Genomic DNA, 19,725 nt, shown 5'->3' with positions numbered 1-19,725 from the left:
GCGTTCTCGGAACGTTATCGGGGGAGGTAGGGAGCCGTCTGAGGAAGCAATGCGTACCGGCCTCGCGCGTCGCCGCCATGATGAGACCGGGCAGGCACGAGCTCCGCCAGGGCTTCAGCTCCACCCGCCATTTTTGCCTGGCGCCCTCCTCGGAGCCCTCTCGTTGCAGGGGCAGCGCTCTGCCCTCAGCTAACATGGCTGGCCGAAGAGGGGTCACGTGGCCACGGGGCTGTTTTCCCCCTCCCGTCCCCTCCTGCCGGCGCCCTCCGCGGGGTGGCCACGTGGAAGCGCGGGCGGTGAGTGCGGGTCGGTCGGAGGGCGCTGCGGGGAAAGGAGGCGGCGAGCGGTGGGAAGTAGCGGTCGTGTGAGGGGCAGCGGGAAGGGCCCGTTCTTTCGCCGCAGCCCTGCTGCAGTTCGGCCGGAGGGCGGCTCCGGAACCCCATCCCCCGCGGAGGCGCTACCAGGCGGCCCCCACCCGTGGGCACGGTAGCTGCGGCGCGGCGGGAGGGAGAGGGCAGGGCAGGGCGGGGCAGGGCAGGCGCTTCCTGAGGGGCCGCGCGGCGTCTGTCGCGGCTGGGTGTCCGCCGCGGGGTGCTGTGCGGGCGGGGTGCGGTGCCGTGCCCTCAGGAGCGGTGGGCGGTGTTGTGGTCTCGTCATGAGCCGGGCCCCCCCCCCCCCCCCCCCCCCCTCAGGGCCGCACCGGAGCGACCTGAGGGGGAGAAACTTCACCCCCATGTCGAGCGCGCCGGGTGTAGGTGTGCTGGGGTGGCGGAGGGCAGAAGGAGAGGGCATGTTTGGGGTGTTGGATTGTTTAGATTTGTTTTTTTTTTTTTTAACGAGAGCATTCTGTATGTTTCTAACCCAAACTGTAATACGTTACGTAGCTTCATTGTATCTTACTACCTGGTGATGTCCCAGGCTTCATCTGCTAAAGCTTTCCCTTTTCTTTTTTGATTCCTGGCGACATGTATATAGGAGAAGGGATAATGGCTTTAAACTGAAAGAGCGTAGGTTTAGATAAGACATTTGGATGAAATAATTCTCTGAGGGTGGCGAGGCCCTAGCACAGGGTGCCCAGGCAAGCTGCAGCTGCCCTATCCCTGTCAGTGTTCAAGGCCAGGTTGGACGGGGCTTTGAGCAACCGAGTCTAGTGAGAGGTGTCCATGCCTGTGGCAGGGGGCTTGGAATTAGATGAGCTTTAAGGTCCCTTCCAACCCAAACCAGTCTATGATAAAAGAATAGCAACTGTCATGTTCCTTCTTAGAAAAAAAGGTAAAGCAGTCCCAGTAACTGCAAGCTTTAAACCTGACTTAGCTTAAGTTAGCTTTAAAGCAAAGTTGGAAGGGCTATTAAAGCATAGGAAAACAAACCATGAAAATTGAAGATAACACAGCATAGGTTTTACCAAAGGTTGGCCAAGCCAAAGAGGGAGGACCTCACGGTGAGATGCTCATGGCAGTTGGGCTTAGATGCCTCCATACAGAGCATGTGATGAAGTGAAATGCAGCCTCTGTAGACATATTCAACATGTTTTGGCTGCCAAACTGTAACATATTTATACTGAAGCATATCTGAAAAATGTGAGCTAAGTATGGTGGATTTTCCATGGAAAGAGTCAGAAGTCCATTATTTGAATTAATGACACTTCAATAGAAAAAAAGAATAAGCCATTTTTAAGTGTTTCAGCTTTTTTTCAATGTACAAAAACAGTGTATTTTCACCCAGTTTCATCCTAGGAAGAGATGAGATCTTTGTGTTGAAAAATTCTGCTCTTCTATGATTCAGTCTTAATGTAGAGCCTGGGGGGGGGGGAGTCAGTGTGGCTATGTTGTACAGGTTTGAGGAAGATTCTTCTAAAGTTGTTGGAATGTTAATGATGGATAAAAGTATTTGTATTTGCTTATGATGTTCCTCTTACCTTCATTATTAAAATGTTTTTATTCAGTGAAAATCTGTTTCTGTGGGTTTGGCATTTAAAAATAAAATCTGTAATTGCAAGTATTCCACTTGAACTTTGAGATTTGCCAGAATCAATTTTCAACAGAGCAAGTTATCTTGGGTCTTGACAAGACCACTGAATTTATTAGGTTTTATCTCAGAAACCTAGGTGTTGTCTTCATGCTTTGGGTTTTTATCTCCTAGCATGTTTCCCTTGAGGGAATCCCACTATGTATAATGCATGTAATTATCTTCCAAATCTATGAATATGCTGGCAAGTTTATGTTCTTCAGGCAAACAGAGGGATTGGAGTCAAGAAGTTTAAAAGAACGTCTTGTGGTAAACTGTGTATGGAATGTGTAGCTTCACTGTCATTCTGATGATTTAGGAGGCTGAGGACTGATTACTTATGTGGTGATCAGTTAAAGATAGTGGAAGCAGGCTATATTGTAGAGTGATAAGAGTCTAATGAATGAAGCATTTGTAGGTGAAGGTAACATCTCTTTATTACACTACTGACAAAGTCAAGACGGAAAACATAAGAGCTTCTTCGCATTTGGATCCTTTCACAAGGATTCATCGGGTCCTAAAATATCTGAAACATTAAGAAGCTGTGAGTTAGGAGTGAGGAACACCTGTCTTGCTGATGCATTACACACAGACAGAGTAGTACAAGCTACTCAATGCCCATGTTGCTATATGCAATGGTGGAGTGATCCTTCAGTGTCCCTTTTTAACTTGGGTAAGTTTGGCCAGAAATGTGATGCCTTTGTGTTTACTGGAAGAGTTCATCAAGAGAGCTTTCTAGAAAGAAGAATTTGTACAAGATAAATTGCCCCCTGCAGAGGCTTAATTCCTGCTAAATACTTCTTGAAATGCCCTGGGTGTCAGTCCTGTACCTCTTTTACTACAGCTGTGGAAGAGGATTCTGTCATAGCATAGCACATTATCCATCCTTGTAAAGAAGTGATACTAAGCACAGGTTAAAAAGACTTCTTCCCACTTCTTGGGGTGTTGTGTTTATTTAGGCTCTTCACATTGCAAAACAAGCCAAAAATCTTAAGGACCTACCACAGAACTCTGTCTTTGAGCCCAGGGTTGGAGCTTAAGTTGCAGTCTGTAACCAGCAATCATGAGAAAGAGATGCAGTCAGAGAGATAGGCAGATACATGCTATTTTCAAGAAGTACACAAATTTTAGGGATTTATTGGTGTTGGCTGTGAAAATAACATTAACTCTATTTTTGCTAATGAGCAGGACAGACATCAATTCTAGGAGGCAGTTGCTAAATGATCCTAGAAATCTGCCAACTATTGTAATCTGTTTGATGGGCATGTTTAGACCGAAACATGGGAGAAAACATCTCTAACCAAAGCCTCAGTTGCACCTTAAAGGTGCTATTTTTAAAGTTCTGTTTCTGTGAGAACAGAACAAGAGTAACAGTAATCAAAATTTCTTTTATTAAGTTGTAAACTTGCAAAAAGTGGGAACTTTAAAAAGATTACCATGGTTTAACTGGAAATGGTGATGGAAAATAATTCCCCTTCTCCCCTCTCCCGCCTCTCCCCCCGCTTTATAATCTGAAACCAGAAAAAGATGAACTGTTTACCCATGATATTGCTTATTCTTACTTGTTCTGGCATCACCTAGATACATGATGGTAAAATACATCATAAGTAGCACTATAAGAATGACTCAGTAATGCTGTGAAACTAAGCACTAGGACCTTCGTTTCTGGGCAGGAGCGCAAAGAATGGGAGTCAGACCATCTCATGCTGTAGTAAGGCATGGTGTCAAAGGGGATTCATCCTTCACTAGCCGAGTCCAGATCTAGCCACTGGCAAGTTGGTAAACTCAGAAGATCAGAGCACACGGTTCAGAGCAATTTCTCATCCTCGTGGTTCCTCTCCCACTAGTTTCTGAGTCCTAGACAAATCATAGAATAGTTAGGGTTGGAAAGGACCTTAAGATCATGAAGTTCCAACCCCCCTGCCCGATCATACGTAAATCCAGTGTGTGTGATTAAAATAAGAGTATACTACAAAGCTGTCTCACCCACAAAATGCAGACATAGTTGAGGTGGCACTCTCAGCAGTCATGGCACTATGGAATGCAAAGGGAAATGCTTTCTTAAGTAGGGTCTGTGTTGTCTGAGGCTGTTATATTTGAAAATTTAGAGAAGGTGGTATAAACCCTGAAATGGTGCCTGCTGTCTACTAATGGTTTTGGCTGTCTACTCAATGCACTGACTATATAGTAAAAAAAAACAAACAGATGGATTATTTATTAGTTTTTGTTTAAACTTTTCTGTTACTGTAGAATGTTTTCCTAGTATTACCAATCTCTCTGTACACTTCTTGCCATGTTATTAATGTATTTTCTTCTGTTTTTCTTTTTAATAATAGTAGAATATATGTGAAATTCAAACCCAGGATGGGTCAGAGGAGGAGCTCTAGTGGGCGGCCATTCCCATTGCTGCTGCTAATTATTGTTGTGGCCTTTGTTCATTTAACTGTCTGTCCTTTTACAAAAGTGGAGGAAAGCTTTAACCTACAAGCTATCCATGATGTGGTGTACCACCAGCTGGACTTGGATAAGGTAAATTGGAAAAAAGGTATTCTTTCTTGGATACTGTTAAAGATTATGATTCCTTGCTATATGAGCAGGATAAGTGCAATGTGAATATGATTAATTCCCATTTTGCTTTGTCTCTGATGTGTCTATCTTACTTAGATTTTCCTTTTTGCAGTATGACCATCATGAATTTCCTGGAGTTGTCCCAAGAACCTTTCTTGGACCAATTTTTATTGCTGCTCTTTCCAGCCCAGCTATATATATACTCTCTGTGCTAAGAATGTCAAAGTTTTACTCCCAGCTGATAGGTATGAGATCTTTTAAATCCTCAGAATAGAGATGTTTTTACTACTGGACTAATGGGTGATGTCTGTGACACTATTGTAACATTCAGTGTTTGGATCAATGCTTAAAATAGTATATTCTTTTCCTTACTGAGGGATTTTGCAAACTGTAGGTAGTTGGAGCTAGCACGGTAATTACACCCCCTCTTTGGGGTAACTAACAGCACAAAGTCTGTGGTAATAAATGTCAGACAGTGTAGAAAAAGCAAGTGTCTTCAGTGAAAACACTCCCATATGTACTTCCATGTACACCTCAGAAAATACTGTTCAGCTTGGGCATAGAAGCATTGACCTTTGTGCAAAAGTGTCAGACAAGTTAAAGATGGATTAAAATAGGTAAACCAATGGGGAAGCTTTGGGTTGTTGGTTTGGGTTGGTTTTTTTTTCTTCAAAGTGGGTTATATTGTTTTATCTTCAGTATTATTCTTCATAACATCTTCCTGTTCTGTTATGCCATATGGTTGTTTGACAGTGATCCATCAATTACTACTCTTATTTCACATTTTTATTCTTCTAATAGTCCGAGGAAGCTTGGGGCTCAGTGTGATTTACGCGTTATGGAAGTTGCAGAAAGAAGTTAGAAAGCAGTTTGGAGCAACTACATCAACAATCTTTTGTCTCATCACTGTTACTCAGTTTCATTTGATGTTTTACTGTACACGAACCCTCCCTAATGTGTTTGCACTTCCTTTTGGTAAGTATTTACCTAGGAATAATTCTAAAATATAAAAATCCTCAAATATATCAGTGTGTTAAAGCACAGAAAATGTGTGATCAGACCAAATGGGTTTATGCACTTGATTAAATTGTATAAGAAGACTAGAATTAATGAAGCAGTTGTTATTTCTTGGTCTTTTTTTGGTTTGTTGGTTTGTTGTTTTTTTTTATCTGTATGTGCTTTCAATGACTGAATCCAGTTTTATTGAATCTGAGTATGTGTGGAGTTTGTCAGTTGGTTTTGATTAACTAGAGGTTTGGGTACACATACCTGATGCATAAAACAGAGCTGTTGAAAAGGCAGTATAAAAAAACTCACCCAACCTGTGTTAACTTAGTCTACACAGGAAACAGCTTTCTCATGAGACTGTGGAACAAACTCCACCGCAACAGCTCACCTTCCTCTTCTGAAGTTATCTACAAATATAGCAGGTTTTGAAAAAAAGTCAAAGTCAAAATCTTACTCTGCACATCTACACATACAGTTTTTCCCCAGAGTGGACGAAAGGGAAGATTAACCATATTAGCTGGGTCACTTAATGCTTCAGTGCAAGTTGTTCAACTAATAAAATCATGAGGTTGGTGTAAGAACCTGTATAGTTCAGAACTGAAAAACAAAAAGTGGTTGAATTGTCAGATAAACATTGTGTAGTAACAAACTTCTCAAATAATTTATGCTGGTATTAATTAAAAATAAAGTTGTTTCATGGTTTTGTACTATTAGTATTTCACATTTTCCTTAGAATCATGACCACTTTACTAGATAGTGTTATAATGTGATTTTAACTGTGAAAAAATCTGTAGAGATGTGTCTTCAGCTAACCATGCAAATGGATTTATAGTTCTTTCTTCCCAAGAGGTAGTCTGTAGTCTTGTTTTTGTATTTGAGATGGGTTGCTGTTATCATGAATACAGGATATACTCAGCCAAGAGAATAAACTCCTCAGCTAAACTGAGCAATAAGAATTATGAATCATAGTTTGAAAGGCTTTTAGTACTCCTCTAAACTTTGCTTTTACTTTTTCCTTTTTTCCCTCCCTGCCCATCCCCCCAGAAAGCTATTAAATATACTGTCTAGGAAGAGTTCCTGCGTGTTCCTTCTGTGGTTACACTTTAAGCCTCAGCAGCAGAAAGGTGCTGCTACCCCAAATTACATTTCTCTAACAGATGAAGAATTTCTGGACTAGAAACAGTAGGAAGACCAAGAGAGGGTTGGTGGGAAGTTAGAGGAACAAGACGCTAGCATTGAGAAAAGTGTTGCTGTTTAGAAAAAGAACAGTTTGCCATGTTGGACAGTGTGTTTTATTCCTTTTTGCAGTGCTCTTGGCATTGACGTTTTGGATACAGCAAAAGCAAAGGCCATTCATTTGGTTCTCGGCTTTGGCAATTATAGTCTTCAGATCAGAGCTCTGCATATTCTTAGGCCTCATGCTCTTGGTGACATTATTAACTAAGCGAATCTCCATTTTCAAAGTTCTTTCCCATGCTGTTCCTGCTGGAATTTTTTGTCTGGGTAAGTGTTTGCTTGGAAAAAACAAATGCTGTGTGTTAAATTCAGCAGAAGTCTGGAGATTTGACTGACTTCTCTGGTCACGTGGCCCTTGGGGCTTTTTTTTTTTTTTTTTTTCCTTTTTGCCATTTTTTTTTTTTTTTTTTTTTTGCCCCTCTGTATGCCAGTGCTGTGACATGGTTGTTTATTTCTTTGGAAATTTCCATGTGAGGAAATAGGTGTGCACAGAGCAGTAGAAAGATACTGTGACCCCTGCCTTTAGATGCTTACAGTTCAATGTCCTGATCTTAGAAAGGCTTAGATATGCAAATGGACTTTTGTAAAATTAGTACATGGCTGTAGCTACACATGCATTATCAGTTGTAGTATCTATTGCCATGACCGTAAGCTGAATCCCAGGATACAACAGTGTGGCAGACAGGGATATCAAGAGAGAGGGTTGTGGGCAGTCACAGTTCAGCTGTTTCTTTATTACATCAATTTTAATAGCTTAAGTGATTATCCATTCTAGAGAGTTTGAAAAATCCCCATGTCTCTGCTCATCCATGGAAGGCTTATGCATATGCACATAGAATCGTAGAATAGTTTGGGTTGGGAGGGCTTCTCTGCCAGCCTACCTAATTAAAAATGCTGTTTTCAGATGCCTGATAGTGACCTGTGGTGGTATGCTGTCCCTTCCACAGCATGGGCAATAGAGACAGTAGAAAATCATGACGTGCATTTGGAGGCATCTCGCAGCATATTTGGGGGTCCAATGGGAATTAGTCACTGGTACTCCCATTCCCTCTCTGGGCTAACTTCATAAATACCAGAGCAGTTTTCAAAGAGCTGGGTAAAGGAGATGGGGTTGATGGATTTGCTGCTCTTCCTGTCTTTTTGCCTTTCATCCCTTATTCTTTCTTCCCTCCCATCTAATAAATAGTAGCAAACTTCTAGAGATTAATTTTTCTTAATTTACCAGCTTGACAATAAACATACATTTAGTACCATTTGAAGTTAACCTGGCTTTCTTACCATCCACTGCATTTAATGCTCTAATATTCTTTCAAAATGAACTTCAGTGAAACCACTGCTTTTCGCTCCTGGGGTTAGAGTGGGGCGACTCTCACAATCATTTTCCTGTCTAACATGCTTCTGCTAAGACTTCTATTAAGAAGTGCCTCCCTCCCCTGCATTTCCAGTGCAAGATAGATTCAACCTTCTCTGTGGCTTTGGGTGAGGCTTACAATGCATGTTTCAGTTTACATTGATCTCATCAGTAAATGTGCAATTTGGGTGTGTTAGTTTGCTTTTCCCTAGTTTTTAATTCATGCAGATTTATATTTCTTCTTTTAGGGCTAACGGTTGCTGTGGATTCTCTATTTTGGAGACAACTTGTGTGGCCTGAGGGGAAAGTGCTCTGGTATAACACAGTTTTAAACAAAAGTTCCAACTGGGGAGTATCCTTTGAAACATCCTGGAAAAAAAGATACATTGAACAATACTAGCCAAAGCAGAGACTTGATGTGACCTATTCCTGAGACTCAGTTATGGTGTTAAATTCTGTTTTTCATTTAGTATGTCAGTATTTGAAGCTTATGAGACAATGTCTGTTTCTTAGATCTATACATTTTAATTCTCATCTTCTGACTGTTCCTTCTTGCTTTGTTATGTTCCACCAGTGTAAAGCCAGATTTCTTCCCTTGGTTTTTCATGTTGCCCATCATTAGAACCTTTTGATGTGCCTCTTTTGGGTGATGTGAATATAGTAGGCAACTGCTTTTATTTCTCAAAGGATAAGGCAAGAAACCAAATGCCTGGAAGAATGTGATATACAAAAAGCATACTGCGTATTTGCAAAATGTGTGTGTACTGCTGTAAAGAATAGTTACTTTACACATTAGCAGTGAAAGCATCCTTAACTCTCACCTTGAAGACCTCTCCCTTCTTGTGGTATTTCTATTCAGCCCTGCCTCGTGCTTTGGGATGCAGCATTATATTTGTACCTTTAGGTGTAGCAGAAAAGAGAACTCGGATATTACTCTTGCCAGCACTGGGCTTTATTTTCTTGTATTCATTTCTCCCACACAAAGAGCTGCGTTTTATCATATATACTTTCCCTGTCTTCAACATAGTGGCTGCTAAAATGTGCTCACGAATGTAAGTTCAAAATTCTATGGTTTTTTTTTGTTTATTTTTTTGTTGTTGTTGGGGTTTTCCTCCCTCTAAAAATGCAAAAAAAAAAAGCAACACTTATTACTGGTTTTACGTACTTCTTTCCATCTTGGAATCTGAATTATCTTGAAATCTTCATATCCTTTAGAAAGGAGGTCTGTATCATTTTACCCATTTGACTAACGAGGGAAATGGAGACAAGTAATTTGGTAGGATGATTTGGCAAGTTTGGGATAGAGTCAAGAACAGAGCCCTGATTTTACTGTTATGCTGTTACAGTTCAGTTTATTTTATCCACCAGAGAAAGATATATTCAAGTGTACTACTGTGGTGTTAACATAACTTACATTAGGAGGTAGTTTAATAAATAGGTGGGGCTCCTGAACCATGAGTTTGTGTTAAATAGTTAAGCTTGGGTATATTGAGTAAACAAATTGAACTCTGAACTTATTTGAAAGAGACTACATTCATAGCTAAAGGTTTTAAACACACATACTTAGCTTTATTTATGAGCTTGTATTAGCTTTATTAATGAGATTATTCTAATTTAAATGTCACTAGAAGCTAGTCTTTTAGGAATGGATCATAAATGCACTCCATACACATGATTGTAATAACATTTGCATTAGTTTTCATTACTTAGCAGTGGAGTTTTCATATGAGTTCCATCACAGTAGCCAGTGACCAGTATGAAAGAAAAGTAACAGTTTATTCTTACTCATTCTTTCCTTCCTCGACAGTCTGAATAACTACCGGAAGTCCTGGCTGTACAAACTTGGATCTTTCTTTGTTGTTATGCATCTCCTAGTTAATGCTGCTTATTCAGGAACATCTTTATATGTTTCACATTTTAATTACCCTGGAGGCGTTGCAATTCAGAAGTTGCATGAGTTGGTGCCTTCAACAGCAGGTATGTAAAGATGGCTTGAGGTATGTCCACCTAATTTTAATTGCAGGGTTTTTTTTGCTAGTGTATCTTTCTTTTCTTTTGATTGGGTATTACTTCTTCGCACTATTTACATGCACCTTTTCTGTTACTGTTTGTTAGTTTATTGATCAGAGTGTTCGTAAACCAATATTGAAACTATTTTATTTTCTTTATTTACGTAGACGTCTCAGTCCATATTGATGTGGCTGCAGCACAAACAGGAGTTTCTCGGTTTCTAGAAATCAATTCAGATTGGAGGTATGTTATGAACAAGGTTATTTTGATCTGAAGACAGGAGCCTGCTTTTTTCTTTTTGTATATGCACAGGGGCAAGCATCACAGATACAGGGTTTGGTACAGCATATTTATTAAGCCAGGTGAAGAATAATGTGAATCTTCAGAAAATTTTGCTGTATGTAGCGCTGCCACTTCAGAAATAGAACACAGCAGCATTGTTTAATTGGGTAAGTTGGTTCTGGTTTGCCTGAGTAGTATAGAATCTTTTAAAGAAGTCAGAAACCGCGCAACAAATCATAAGCTTACTAAAACACCAGTGTCTTTAGTAAAGCTACATCTGATACCTCACTACATTTTGTAAGAGAGCTGTAGGTGAACACTTGCCTGTTCTTGGCAGAGCAGTATATAATTGTGGGGGTTTGTTTGCTTTTGAATGATACGTAGCAATGTGAAGCTTATGTGTGTTTTAATGTCTGCTTTTATGTGGAACATCCTTCACGTAGATGGCATTGAAGCTGCTGTGGTTGGGCTGTCAGTCATGTCCTTTAGCTCTGAGAGAAAGCAGTTGAGTGCTTTGTTACCTTGACCAACAGTGAGCTACAAACACGAATATTGAAATGAATAGTAGGAGAGATGTTTGTGGGATGGCTTTGGTTGCTTTGCAGGATGCAGACCAAAAAAGGCACCTTTCTGTTTCTTAGGCTTTCCTCTTCAGCTGAACTGCAGGTTTCCCATTCAAAATGTCATCTTAATGGAAATCATTCAGCAGAAAGTGACACAAAGCCTCACTTCATACTTACACAAAACAAAAGCAATACAAGCTGATTTTGGTTTAAAAAGTAATCTGAGCGTGGAGTTGTTTGTTTTTTAACTCCATCTACAGCCTTCAGGATCAGATGAACAAATGTAATTTTTTTTAATGTTTAGATATAAAAGTATTTTGGAAGTCAAGAGGGGAAGGTAAAAGCATGCTTTTGGGAAATTACAAAAATCACTGCCCTTGCTATGGCTTATTTTATTTTTGTGCTCTCTGATAACATTGTGATGGTACGGACAGTTTGAAGCTGAATTACCTTCACAGTTAGCAATCCAGTGTTTGTTTCAAACTGGTTTTTGCATGTTCAATCTAGAGAAAGTCTTAAGCCATAAGCACTCAGGAGGAGATACTAAACTAAAAGTGATAGAACACGGTATAGTTATTATTAGTGATAGCTAAAATGTTCAAATCTTTGTTTTTTGAACACACTTAAGTACACATGCTACTCTAAATAGAACTCTACTCTCTAAATACAATGTTTAATTTCAGTGAGCTTCTTTGAGCTGGTGGGTTTTGGATTGTTTTGGCCTTGCAGGGCTGTAGTGTGGTGGGATTGGGAACAAATTACATCCCTGTCACTGATGGATGATGTTTCATAGTGTTGCTGCTACAGAGCAGTTTTTCATCTTTACTTTTCATAATAAAGCTGCAAGAGAGGGCTGGCTCATCATAGAGCTTCACATTAAAAAAATTGGGCAAAATCCACAGCTGAGCATCATACACAGGACTGTCACTTTTTCTGACAGTGCAATAGTGCAAAGTTTAGTGGCACCAGCTATCCATTTTCCTTTATCCAAGGAAGTGATGAAAACTAACTCACTGTCTTCATAGACTCTGTACAACAGGTGAAAGCAGATTTAAGGATGGAGTTGCTATGAAGGCTGATGATTCATCAGCATAACTATGATCCATAAATAAAAGTGTCTTAAAGTTAACAGCTTTCAGTGGCATGCTCAGATTAGATCTATTTGCCTCAAGAAAAATGCAAGTGATCCATTATTTTTCTTCAAAGGGTGACTGAAAGAAGCTCAATGCAGATTCTGACACAGGACAGGTGTTACAATCTCGTCTTCAATTAGTGCCATCTCTTTGAACCAGGAATAAATGTGCTGTGTAAGCTTCAAGTATTTAAAAATAATAAAATTCAGACATGCTTGCAGCCAGATGAAAGGCCCTTTATGTGCTGATGAAGAAAGTGCAAAATTAATAGTTGGTAGAGTTGTTACAAAGTATGCTGTTCCTTCTGCCTGTTGGATGGACGTACCGTCCTAAGTGGTACTGTGATCTTTCTGGAAATACTAGATGAAATTGCCATGTAATTTTTTTTTATCATTATTATTGTTTTGAGGGGAAGAAAGCACTTGTTTGTGTGCAAAGTCTAATTCTGCATTATATGATGTATTTATTGACACCCCTGGATTCTGTCAGCCTGGGGTCTCTTCTCTCATGTTAACAAAATTTAGTTAACAATCCACACAAACCCTCTAGTTTGCTGTAAAGTCCTTGTTTAAAATATCTTAAATGTTAATGACTGCTATGTCAGGGAGTGTTGTGAAAATACAAATAGAGATGGTTTCCAGTTTTTCACAGAGAATTGTGGCACATGAGGCCAGGCCTGCAAAGACAGACATGGTGAAGGTGCAGCCTGGATTTGCTCCTAGCTTCATTTAAGAGTATGAAGGCTTGGGATTGCATTTCCCTTCCAGTGTCTATGCCTGCAAGAAAAGCCACAGCCTTGAGTAAGTTGCTTGTGAAATCCGTGGGAGGAATAAGGTGCCTAAGAACAGGAGTAGAAGGCTGGTAGAAGGCAGTTCACAGAGAAGGGCAACAGAAGGGGTTGAATGCTCTTTCTTCACTTGGGTTACAGAGCATTGACTCCTTTATAGTTAGATACCTGAGACTGTCTTGTCATAAACAAATTAAAGGAACTAACCTTCATCTTAACCTCTGTTTTCTGGACTGTTAACCCAGCATTAGTGTAGAGCATTCTTCTGGAATACAGAGCAAAGATTTGAATCCAGCTCTCCCACTTTTGGAAGCACACTTCACAGTGGTCTACAGGGTGTTTTGGGGTGGATTGATCTTATTCTTCCCCCTTGAAGTTGTTGGATTGAGGACTTAATCAGGCTGCCATATCCAAATTAAGCATCCTAACCCTTGGGCTATAGATTGCACCTGACTATCTTCAGTGAATGAATAAGTAACTATTGTGAAGTACAACTGCTTTCATGAGACAGCAAGAGAGATCTGTCTCAACCTCTAGAAAATTAGAGAGGTTCATACAGCTCTGTGTGGCAATGAACCAGTTCTGGGCTTAGATCAGATGGAGAATGGCTGAGTCTAGATCTTTCACATCCCTGCCAAATGCTGAAGTTACTTGTTTTCTCATCCTGTAAATTTCCGTTGCAGGTAGATTGAATGTAATTCCTTTTAAGAAATAACTATAACTGTAGGTGTTAAACAGTTTTGGAACTCATTAATTACTTTATATATATTTTAGATAAATAATTTAGATATATTTAGATACCTAAACAGTTCTATGAAGGTGACCCAAAGTGACCTACCCAAACATATAGATCATGGAACTGAACCCATAAAAAGTGCCAAGTTAATGCTGTAATTGCCAGGCTATTCTTTTCTACAGTGTTCAAGGAGGTCTTTTCTATGTGATTCTCTGAGGCTTCTAACTTTAATATATGACTGCCAGGCATGGAAGGTTTCTGGTATCCTTTCTTCACAGAACTCAGATAGAGGACTAGTGAGAAATTTACTAGGAATCCTGATTCATATCACAGTAACAGCAGAAAGGCTTGCATGGAATGACTGGCTCCCTAAACTCTATTTCCCCCTCCAATGCAAGTTAATTGAATCAAGAGATATAGCTGAGAATGTTACATTTGCTTTTGTGTTTCATCTTGGATGATGCTACATGCCTTGTAATAATTGAGATGTTTAATATGTAAAGAGAGGAATGTAAATAAGCCATCTCTATTCTTTACAGGTATGACAAAAGAGAAGATGTGAAACCAGGAGACCAGCTGATGTTTTCTTACACACACATACTAATGGAAACAAACCCTCTTCAAATATCACATTACAAGACAACCCACAGGCCACTGGCAAATATACCTGGCATCAGTAAAATTGGGTTGAACTTTACTGCACTACCTCCTTTTACTTTAAACTTGAAACCAAAATTAGTACTGTTGGAAAAACTTCCTCTATCATCTTGACTGTGAATTTTAAGTAAGTTTTTTGATGTAATTTTGCTGATGACTGAATAATCTTAAGATGCAGCAAATTGTCATTCCAGCACTGCAGTTCAGCTTCTGTGGAAAGGCACAGAAAAATCATTGTACCAGTTGGTATTTAGCTCCGTCCTGTTTCTTACATGAACATTACAGTGCATATCTAGTCAGTATATACTCAAATACTGAGTTGTATTGTTAGGTATGTTTGAGAGATGCTACCTACAAGTTTAGTAGTATTAAGTAAAACCTGTCTACTTGGTTTGGGTAGCTGCCTGTTTCATAATGTAGCACAGGTATGTCCTAATTGTCCTAGATAAGATACATAATGGCACAGGTTTGTGCTATGGCAATAATTTGATATGTAATCTATGTGTGCAAAGATATATTACGTGATGTATCTGCAGGATTGTAACCCCCTCATTGTCAGATTGCCTGTGTGAAACTTATGATGCTATCAACATAGGAAAGCCATATTCATTGTAGCTTCATCACAATACCTCATTGTGCCCTGTAGGCTACCAAACAAAGTGAAGGATTGACTTAAAATGCAGTTGGACCTTTTAACAAGCACCGTCTCATAACAGATTTGAGGATGGTTATCTTTATTCTAAGAGCTCATAAAGAAGCAGCAACTTGGTTTTCACAGGAAAAAGAACTAAAACTGAAGCTTCCCTCTTTTGCTGCAATGATATCTTAATTTGCAGTGCAAGAATTTACCTATGAAAGTACTCACTTGAATACACTTTTAGAAGATATGTACTCCTTTTTTTAATTAAGTAGTCCCTTTGGAAAGGCATAATCTTATGTGCTGTGTGTTGCATTCTGTAAGCTAGAATAAAATAGCATGCTCTGTAGTATCTTCTCTATTAGATGTTTTTGTTAAGAATGTTTGCTAAGGGGTAAACTAAGGATAAAAAGTTGCAATTTTGGTTAGGGCTGGCTGTAATATGACGGGAGCTCCATTTGTGTAAAAATCAGTATTGCTGAAATAAACATAGGCAGGAAACTATTCCTTGCTGGCTTAAAAACTGAATAAAAAAAAATTATTGAATAAAGTGGGTTCATTCAGGAATTACCTTTACCTGTTTGTACATTTCATTTCTTAGAACCATGTGTTCCTTTTATCCTCTAGATGATGTAGCAGAGGATGGGATCTGTGGGGTGGAGCCTGCCTCCCCTGTGAGTGGCTGTAGCTGTTGTGCAGGCTTCCTCAAGTGGAGCAGATGTGGCAAAGGCAAACCTGCAGAACTTGTTGGTCCAGTCTCTGGCTGCTCTAGAAACTGAAATCACTCGAGTATTATCTATTTGACTTGCCTTTGGAAGGAAACTCAGCTTCCTTCACAACCAGTATGAACATCAAACAATTCACGAGACAGAAGGAAGTACATGTGCAAATAGCTGAGAATTTGGAATGAAACAAAAGGAAACTTTTAAATAAGGATGTAGGCCCTTATGTTAAATTTAATCATTATCTTTATGTGACTTTCCCACACTGTAATCCGTAACTCAAGAACCTACACTAAAATTTAGCCTGCCCAAGCGTAGACAGATACCTGCACTGCTGCAGTTAGGTGTATAGTTACTCCAGCTTTCCAAATCCTGAGTTGTCAGAAACCCTCTCCAAACACAGAGGGAACTTAGGGCTATTATGCTTGTAACACTGTCAGCTAGAGCTAATGCGTGGAGTGGCATGAAGTATGTGACCATTAGGCATTTGAGGAGTTTAATCTTCCTGCATGTCAGACACATAGCTGATGGGTGCAGGTAAGAGAGACACTGAAAACTTGGAATTTCTGAAGTGAGGTTAAAGTACTACATTTCTGATGACTACTGAAGTTATTAAAAGAAAATTCTTTTGACTAATTATAAACAAACATAAAATATCCAACATAAAAAATCTTTAACACTGGGAAAAGCCAGAACTTGTCTGAGGGTCTTCTCTTTGCCCTCCCTTTCACTTTAGCCATCTGAACACAGCCTCAATGCAATGTAAGAAGGTTATAAACACTGAAACACCGATACACCCCTTCTTCTCTGTTCCTTCCCCTTGCACACATCCCCTTAGTGAGACAGGTTACACATTCAGGCAAACAAGGTTGTGATTATGCTGCCTCTCCCAGCTTGGTTACAACTGTTCTAGGACCATTCCCATCTACCCGACTACTCCTCATTCTCTCCATAACACTCAGGAGCTTGCAAGGTAATTAATACAAGATTGAAGCACTTGTTCACTGTATCTCGATTTCAATGCAGGATTGTGTGTTCCCTTGCACCCCAGAGCCTTTTTCCTATAAATAACAATTATACACAAGTCTAGTGCTGCTCTTGCTTTCTTCATTTTGCTACCTGTGCTCATGCTTAGAGTCCCTTCTCCCCTCAGGGCTTTCCTTGTAACTTAGCATTGAGTCTGCCTTGTATAAATGACTTCACTTTGTGAGGAAAGACCACCACCACAAGCTGAGTTAGTCACTGATACAAGCAGGACTGTTCATCCACAGCCTTCTCAGCTATTTAGCATCTCAATGAAATGGATCTTTCTGCTTAACACTCCACACAGGTGATCAAAAGGGTGGTGGCAGTAGAAATTCCTGAAGTTAAATGACAACACCTCCGGGAAGGTTTTCTTCAGTTTTTGTTTAAATAGGTGTGATTCTTAAACATAATTAATCCATTTTATATGCAACTGCTTATTTTAGATCAGTTCTTTAAACATGAGCAACTACAACCACTTTTGGTTGGCTGTTTCAGACCTTTGTGACAGCAAGGCCCGTGTTCCTTCTGAAATTCTACATCTTACTGTCAGGGGCAGTCTTTCACCAGTTCTACTTTATTGCAGCTGCAGCTGCCCTTGGTACTGTACCAAGGCTTGATCTGTGTTCAGATATGTCAAGTGTAAGGTAAAAATGCTTCTGAAATAGAACCCATCTTTTTCTTTAAAACTTTCTTGTCACCAAGACTAAAGCAAAGGATGAATATATTTGTGGAAGACTAAAATGCTTAGTTTATAAAAGCTAAATAATCTGTAATTATTAATCTGTAATAATTTATTGTTATTTGCTAATTATATGGGTGTTTGGAGATAACTAAATGCAAGTTTGTTACAGTCATCTCTGTATAGTGGCAAAAGAAATATGTTACTTTATGGCACAGATCTCACCAACTATAAGCAATTACTTTGAGCTTGTCATCTAGATGGTAGACATTTAATCAATCACATCCTTGTGCTGGAATATAAGATGCTCTACATGTTTGTTTTCAGGTTTTGCAAATTCAAAAGCAACACCTGGGGAGCAAGGAGAAGCCTGGAGCATTCCTAGTTAATGTAGTCCAGCAGGTTTCCTTTACTTCGTGAGTAGGGAAGGAGGCCAAATGGAAAGGGGCAATGCCAGAGGAGCATTATCACAGGTTACCAGAGTCTAACACAACTCCCAGAGGATACCTTCCCTAATACTCTCTTCACAAGACTTAAGCTTGTTGAAGAGGCTGTTGCAGATCTCTACTTCTTCCCCTTCCTACCTTTAGAACTACAGTATCTCTCTTCTTTACAGTGTGTAATTAGTTACACCTGCTTACTCTTAGAAACAAAATCTGCAAATCCTTATGGGGACACCAAGTACCATCTTTAGTGTCATCTATGCTAAGAGGGAGAATGTCTGCTTACTAAATTTATTCCTAAGGTTGTAATGTGCTGAAATGAACGGTTTAAATGGAGTAAGTATCACTGTTGCAGGACCACATCACTATGCATTAGGGAGCCGTCTGCTGCTGCAGGGGCTGGTGCAGCACAAACAACATGATGAAAACCCCCACTGTTAATAGCTTGTGCTTTATTGCAGTCAGAGAGAGTAATGCGAGAACACAGGAGTTTCCTTGGCATTACAGATATGAGGAGGGTTGGAAGAACCAAGACTTTTAGCAATCCCTAAGATTTATATTAAAAACAATAAAGTAAACCCAACACAAACCCCAGCCACTCAATGACTTATGTCAATACTTCACTGAAAGCTTTCAGTCCTCCTTTGGAAGTCACTGTTTCCTCAAAGGCAGCAGTGCCTGACCTGGAGGTGGAGATGCTTCTGTAACTCCTATAGAAGGATCAAGGCTTACAACTGAAACCATCAACTTCATGCTTTTAGTCTCTCCTCTCCTATTTTTATTTCAGAATTGTGTGTTTCTACTTTAAAGCCTTTTTGGGCTTCATCTTTAAAATATTCTAATGCAAGCCTATTACTAGTTCTTACCCAAGCTGACACTGAAACAGTGTGGCCTTAAGAACTGAGCCTTTCAAAACCAAAATCAAACTGCAGGTACAAATAAAAGCAGACAAACTGATAAAATTTTACTTCTAGAACTCGTGACTAGTTCTTGTGCTCTCAGGAAAAGTTTTGATGAAAAGCATGACCATGCAATTATGTACCCATATGAATAAGATGCAAACTGGGGGCTACAAAGTGCCATCTCTTCAGCTTTTCACAGGAGCTACAGCAAAGGCAGCCTTCAGAAGAGCCAAGAGGCTTGTTTCTGGAGAACTGGGATTCTCAGGTAAGCTGGTTGGCTGCCAGCATTCCTGCTGGGATGCTGTGGCTCTGCAATGCTTTAAGCCAAAGGCCATATTTACATTCCAGCCTTGAGGAAAAATTGTATCACTTGTTCAAAAAGAAAAACATTCTTCATCATCTCCCCCCTACCGGTTTGGGGGGATCAAACATCTCCTTTACAGAGGTCAAGGTTATATATTCACAGTTAAAATGTAGGGAAAAAATTGAGATAATAATTAACCAGTAACCACTTAAACATGTTTCCCAATAAGCTGCTTCAAACTCACCTACTTCCAACTATACATAAACTAGAACAAATTGTTTTATTACTGCAGAAAAAAACCCCACACATGCTGTTCTCATTTAACCCCATAAGAACACAGAAATGTTGACTGTTGATAGAATTGAAAGTTACCTTTTAAAATACTGGAGACAAAATGCTGTATTAGTTTTTCCCAAGTACACTGAATAATAATTTACTTAAATAGTACAGGTGTAAACATAACTCATGGAACAACTGAAATACCTGAAGCCGTAACATGTTTATAGAAATGGCATGTGGAAACTAAAGCCATGTGGGACAGAATTCAACACATCTCCCTGAGGTTGAACAGCTTGAGTGAAAAGGAAAGCACCAGAATCCAGGCTTAAGTCCAAAGAGGAAAACCAGTCTTGTCACACAGCAAGTTATGTGGTACATTTATGACAATTACAATC

General features: G+C 39.8%; 1 protein-coding gene across 5 annotated transcripts; it reads left to right on the top strand.

Annotated features, from left to right (window-relative positions):
* Window positions 1–170: 170 nt before the first annotated feature.
* ALG12 (ALG12 alpha-1,6-mannosyltransferase) lies at window positions 171–15,525 on the top strand. Of its 5 annotated transcripts, none has more exons than XM_057415789.1 (10): window positions 171–296; window positions 4,344–4,536; window positions 4,688–4,820; window positions 5,377–5,550; window positions 6,892–7,086; window positions 8,419–8,522; window positions 8,999–9,222; window positions 9,978–10,147; window positions 10,348–10,423; window positions 14,221–15,525. In XM_057415789.1, the coding sequence occupies exons 2-10, from the start codon at window positions 4,372–4,374 to the stop codon at window positions 14,450–14,452; spliced, it is 1,473 nt and encodes a 490-aa protein (XP_057271772.1). In that variant the 5' UTR covers window positions 171–296; window positions 4,344–4,371; the 3' UTR covers window positions 14,453–15,525. The 5 variants fall into 5 exon arrangements, with proteins under 5 accessions (XP_057271772.1, XP_057271775.1, XP_057271777.1 ...); XM_057415792.1 differs by having other exon boundaries at window positions 193–296; window positions 4,347–4,536; XM_057415794.1 differs by lacking the exon at window positions 171–296 and adding an exon at window positions 334–486.
* The last annotated feature ends 4,200 nt before the right edge of the window (window positions 15,526–19,725 follow it).

This window comes from Pezoporus wallicus, unplaced genomic scaffold (assembly GCF_028554395.1).
Source record: "Pezoporus wallicus isolate ANWC-B61680 ecotype Strahan unplaced genomic scaffold, APGP_CSIRO_Pwel_v1 contig_6966, whole genome shotgun sequence".
Classification (NCBI taxonomy): domain Eukaryota; kingdom Metazoa; phylum Chordata; class Aves; order Psittaciformes; family Psittacidae; genus Pezoporus; species Pezoporus wallicus.
The sequence above is the reverse complement of the archived record's forward strand: the minus strand, read 5'-3'. Positions and strand labels throughout refer to the sequence as shown.